The sequence below is a fragment of the Equus caballus genome, chromosome 4 (genome assembly GCF_041296265.1).
Source record: "Equus caballus isolate H_3958 breed thoroughbred chromosome 4, TB-T2T, whole genome shotgun sequence".
Classification (NCBI taxonomy): domain Eukaryota; kingdom Metazoa; phylum Chordata; class Mammalia; order Perissodactyla; family Equidae; genus Equus; species Equus caballus.
In genome coordinates, this window is record NC_091687.1 from 84,830,188 (window position 1) to 84,836,187 (window position 6,000).

A 6,000-nucleotide genomic window follows, 5' to 3' on the forward strand; every position below is an offset into this window, starting at 1 on the left:
ACCTGGGAAGGGCCTAGAATCTGGGAAATTAAACTCCTTTGACATCAGGAGGTAGAGGGGAAGGAAGGTATTAATAATCTTTGTCTTTCATAACTATTCCAGAAGCCTTTCCCTCACCCCAAAGGGAAACGCACTAGGCTGCTCTCACCAATTGTAGAGAGCTTTGAAAGTAAAACTAACTGCACCCCCCGCTGATGGCTCTAACCACGAGCCAGCAGGGCATGGCCCAGCTCCTATACTGTCCATGTAAGATACTTCCAAATGGTGTCCACAACTTGTAGGGAAAACAAACTGGACAAGCAGGATAGATTTGATTAACTGCCCTCAAGCAGTCTCTCTGAAAAGAAGGATTAAACTGAATTATTGGGACTGAACTGGGGGCCTTACGGCTTACCAGATGGCAGACCACACAGGTGACCCTGTCAACCTGTGCTGCCTGACTGAGCTATGTTCTTCTTGGGAGAGCCCCCCACAACTGTAAACACTTTGTTTCCAAGGGTAGCACGTATGCCCTTGAGATTGTGCTTCCTGAGTAAAAAGCAGAAATTAACCAAAAAGACAATGTGATTTGCCCCTATGGTTAGTTATAAGAAACATTCAAGTGTTTAAGAAAATACCCTCAGTTGCTCATGGAGCCCTCAGTTACATATTACGCAGGCAGTTTTACCTGCAAGAGGAGCTATTCCATTAGAAAGGTGGTATGAAATTTGTTCCGGTCTTTAGCTAAATTGAGCAAAGAAAAATGGAACCTGAGTTAAAGAAGCAGCTTTGGAAGTTAAAGGATGACTGGATAGTGAGAAACTTCCAAGGGGATTTATGTCCCCGGAGTTACGTGTGTACATTTCAATAAGGGATGGAAGAAATCCAGGGACACTCCTTTAAATTCCAAATGATGGATTTTTATTAGGGAGATTAGATTTCTCTCTCTCTCTCAAGAGGAGAGAGTGAAGTTGAATAGCTGACCTACATAAACTCCCAGATTCATAATTTCGAGCTTCCTCTCCTACAAGGTAAGAAATCCCTTTTACAAGCACAGGAAGACCTTTGGCCCTCATTTTATTGCCTTGAATGAGGAGGATGGAGAATGCTGAACTGATGAAGTTACAGCCGAGAGTACTATTAACAGCTGGCCTCTTCTCCAGAAGTCTCATGTCTGCTTTCAGGATAAAAATGAATTAATATAGATATTAAAATGTTACCACCCCCTTATAAGACTTTCTAAGCGGAGTGTCCCTCAGAAGGGATACACCCACCTGTGTGCACAGTACAAACCCGGGCAATGCGCCCCTAAGACCTGGGGAGGCAAGGGGAACCAATGCAAAAATGAAGTTCATGTTGCCTGCTGTCTAAATCCACTTCAGGCTCCTTGCCTCCTTACCAGCCAAATCTACTGAACTGTAGCAGGCCAATCTAGAAACCGAATTATGCACTGTTGCTTAGGAACTACACGATTGCTTGACATTTACCCAGATGAAATAAAAACCTTTACTTACATAAAAACCTGTACACAAATGTCTATAGTTGCTTTATTCCTAATTACAAAACACTGGAAAGAATCCAAACTAGGGGATGAGAATGGATAAACAGACTGTGATAGGATTCCACTTACCAATAAAAAGGAATACTATTGATAAATACAACAACCTGGAAGCCTCTCAAATGTACCACGCTGGCAAAAGAAGCCAGACCCAAAAGGCTACATACTGCGTGATTCAATCTACACGGCATTCTTGAAAGGCAAAAATATACCGTCAGAAAATTGGTAAAAAGCGGTTGGCTGGGATTGGAATCGGGGTAGCAGCTGACTAGAAAATTTTAGGAGGGGATGGACTCGTCTAGAGTTTGATTATGGTTGTGTTATATGTTTTTATACATCTGTCAAAACTCACAGAACTGTAGACTAAAAACAAAGAATTCAGCAGTAAAATGTATTTAATAAAACTCAAGAAACATAAATAAGAAATATCTGCAGGCTAGAAAAATGCATCTAAGTATTTAAACTGAGACTTGAAAAATAAGAGATTCACTCAGACAGATGAAAGAAGAGAAATCATATACTTCACTCTTATTTTTTTAAGTAAGCATTGTGCATAACAATGTGACAACCATGAGAAATAAGTAAAGGTATTTCCTAGTTTTAATGCTACTGTATACTAACATGTTTACTTATATTCAAAATGGTTTATTATAATAATACTAATAAAACTGCTGGAATTGAAAAAATATTTCACTAATATAAGTAGTAATAAAAATAAAGAAACAATATGGATATGTAGGAGACTTTAATCAGGACAAAAATAACAAATGAGCAAACTTCCATATCATTTAAATACCTCTATGTAAAACATAAAATAAGAAAAGAATGATAAAACTAGATACAGTTCAGTAATAATTAGAACTAATGATTTGTCAGAAACAAAAAGGAATCAAATCACAGCAATTTATTAATAATTACACGTATGCAAGAAACACCATGCTAATCTACTAAACGCAAAATGAGTTTGTGAATACTAATAAGCATCTGATAAGAATTTAAATGTAATAGAGGAGACAAATTGTAATACATAAATCTTTATTTCATATGAAAGAAAATATGAGGAAAATGGAAAACAAAAGGCATAAAAGATAAACAAACGTCTATATGGAGAATATTGATTAGAAGGGCAAAACTGAAATATAGCATTATTTCTCTGTTTTTTACTATCAGACTTACTTCACTAATAAGCCCTTTCACCTCCTTCCTGCTTAGTTCCTAACTCTCTCTTTAGTTCCTAACTTAAATGTACAATAACTAAAATGAAAAATTCACTAAATATGCATAATAGAATATTGGATATGGAAGAAACAAAGTTCCATGAACTTTAAGGTAAATAAGTAGAAATTACTCGTCTGAAAATCCCGCTCAGCCAAAACACAATACTGAAGAATAAGAAACACTATCTTAGAGATCTGTGACACAATATCAAACAGCCTAACATACAAACATACATGTAACAATATCCAAAAGGAGAAAAGAGTAATAATGTGGTAGAAAAAAAAATTCAAAGAAACATTAGCCAATAATTTCCCCAATTCGATGAAAAACCTTGACTAACGGATCCAAGAAGCTCAGTTACCCACAAGCAGAAGAAATTCAAAGAAAAACCACACCTAGGCACATGACACACGACAGCGCAACTGCTAAAAAACAAAGATCACGATTTTGAGTCATGACAGTTCTTACCTGGATGTATTTCTTGCTATAATCACCACCTGGCTGTAGGGATCTGAAATCTACTTTGTGTAATTTACTTAGCGGCTCAATTTCAGGCACCCCATTGACTTCTTTTATTAATTCAAGTGGCATATCAGATCTGCTTCACAGTGCTTTCCAAAGCAAAGTCAATTACGGAAGCTGATAGCTTGCTGCTGAAAACACAAACAGCAGTGCTTTATATAAAATGTAATCAACAATTTGCTTTAAGCTTCTTCGACTTAGTTTTGCTTTTCCTTTCCTTTAAGTTAGTTATCACTGTTGGGGGGTGATAGGAGGAGGGTGGATTATTCTATAATTTTATTACAAGGATCAAGACACGCATTTTCCTAAAGAACTGAAACAACCCTTTTCTATTTAGTTTTCTATTTAAAGAAGTACCTCTAAAATCCAATTTTCGGATCTATGAACACTGCACTAACAAGTGCCTTTACCACTGTAATTCAAAATGTACAAGCTATTGAGGAAGGAGGGGAAGTTGAAAAATTTGGTTTTGGTTTCGAATCCCTTTGGCAGTTGGAATATCATGTACACGAATTACGCACCAAAAGCTCATTACTCTAAAATATAAAATTACTCTAAAATATATAAAATATATTACTCCTCCCTCCAGCCCCTTCACAATCGAAAGAAACGACTACTGGACCCATGACAACTTGGGCGTTGTAGGTTCAATCTGATTTCTCAAACCTCTTGACTAAACGCACTAGCGTTCAATATTTAATTTTAATGTGTGCGCACCAACCTTCCCCAAGCCAGCTGAGCTCCGTGAGGGCGGGGACTTGGATTAACTCAAGTCAGCTGCTTACAAAATGCCAAGCAAGATGCTCAACACAGCAGGCTCACGATAAAGACAAGTACGAAGGGTTTCTCTGCAATCACTAATACTAAATTTTGATCTAAACAAAATCAGCCTCTTTATAATACCAGTTCAGGTTCCTACTCACCTTGTACCTACGCAACGAACTCCAAACTTTTTTGGAAATTTACTCACCCGCGCTCTACAGAGAAACTAGGAAGAAACCCGACCGGCGCGCACGTGACGTCACACGCACGCTGGCCGCTCAGCCTCACGCATGCGTACGCGGTCGGCAGGGATATACTGCGGGTCACTCCCGCGCCCGCGGAGGATAAACTGGGTGACGGTGCCCAGGCCTCCGTGCCCTTGGAAGTTTCACGGACTACGTAGAGGGTGCGGCGCCAAAGGGAGTGTGGGGCGGCGGTACAGCAGCCACCCGGAACTTTCGTCGCTCCCCTTAGCCCCGCCCCCTGTCAATTTCTCGCCGTCGAGGCCCAAGGCTCAGCAGTGGTAGCGGGGGCGGTACGCTGCGCGGCTCCTAAATCCTCTAACCAATAAAAAGCCTTTCCAGAACCGGGGCGGGATTTGAGATTCCGTTAGGTGAATTGGAAGCTCTTGTGGGCCAGACCCCTTTTTTTAACCTCTAGTTCTTTCCCTGCAGAAGAAAGAGCCCCAATGCGATTTTTTACAAAGAAAAAAATTCCACTAGTGAGTAATGCTATTTTCAGGGAGGTTTGATTGACCTCTTCGTTGACTTGTAGGGCTATGATTCTGCGGTATAAGTAGTAAGATGTATTATTAAATGTGAATCTTATGCAAATTTCTGAGTTATGCCTCCGCTCGTTTGATTTAAGTGAAACTACTTCAGTGCAAAAACCAGTGTAATTAAAGAATTATATAAATATTTCCAAGGCTAATTTGGACTAAAATATCTGCTGTAGATACATATTTGCAGGAGGAAATAGCTAACTGTTTTTAAAGTAACTATTTTTTTTCAGCAGGAAGCATTCAGTGTTACACCATCTTTCCTTTTCCCTCCCAACCCTGTATGTACCTGTGCATAGAGCAGCCGGGCAAGAGTCTGAGCTCAGGAGCTGTCCATTTCAGGAAAACTATGGTTAGTAAAGCTTTGATCCTCTCCTCGTTCCTACCCTGGCCTCACCCAGCTCAGAAATACTGTTCCTTCCTAAGTGAAGTCCTCCACCTTGGCTCTGAATCCTGGCCAGTTTCATTTCACCTCCATCATCAATTATAAATCTTTTCTCAACATATTTTAAACTTTTCCTCCTTGTTCCTTGCCATCGGCATTTAAACACATTCTTCTGCAGCCTAAGCTTATGAAGAGCAGGGAGAATTGTTTACTGTTACGTGCATAGAGCCTGTGCAGTGTCTGGCACATTACGGGGGCTAAATAATTGTTGAAGGAACAAATGTTTCTCTTTCCCCACCTCTGACTTCCCGGCTCCATCTGCCCCCGACTCTCATCCCGTTACACCGAAACTGCCTTTGCCAAGATCACTGAAGAGCTCTTTGTTGCTATGCCAAAAGGACACTTTGTAGTCTTTCCTACTTATTTTTTTAAAAGCATTTTCATTATGCTACTACGTCTTCTTAGTTTTCTTCTTATCCTCTATCAACTGAATCTTTTAAAGTTTTTTCTCTTCCTCTATTTAGTCTATCATGTCCATATTCTACTGTGGTAAAAATATCTAACGGAAGTGTCTATAACTGCTTTTTTTGGTTGTGATTATTCTCAATTTCTCTAGGACCCAAATACTTCATACACATCCAAGTCACTTCTAATCTTGTTTCTTCTTCACGATCTTCCAGTTGTTAGCAGGGCTGGGGATGCATATGGCTCCAGAGCCTATACTGGTTTCTCTTGCATTAGGAATTAGTGTGCCCTACAGATGAAGAAAAGTTAACATGAATATACAGTACAATTTAA

At 39.5% G+C, this 6,000-nt stretch overlaps 1 protein-coding gene across 28 annotated transcripts in view; it reads right to left on the minus strand.

Moving 5' to 3' along the window:
- The window catches only part of POT1 (protection of telomeres 1), a 92,762-nt gene extending 88,191 nt beyond the window's left edge, over positions 1 to 4,571 (minus strand). For 2 of the 28 annotated variants that reach the window (XM_070265022.1, XM_070265026.1), the window contains exons 1-2: positions 4,201 to 4,294; positions 3,224 to 3,408 (exon numbers count right to left, since the gene is read on the minus strand). Coding sequence is in view for 8 of the 28 variants with exons in the window: in XM_023639601.2 (XP_023495369.1) it covers positions 3,224 to 3,346 (123 nt within the window). In the remaining 20 variants the exon portion in view is untranslated. Of the gene's footprint in view, positions 1 to 3,223; positions 3,409 to 4,200 lie in introns of those variants that run through there. The other 26 variants (XM_070265019.1, XM_023639601.2, XM_023639599.2 and 23 more) reach the window with 26 other exon arrangements.
- Positions 4,572 to 6,000: the final 1,429 nt, after the last annotated feature.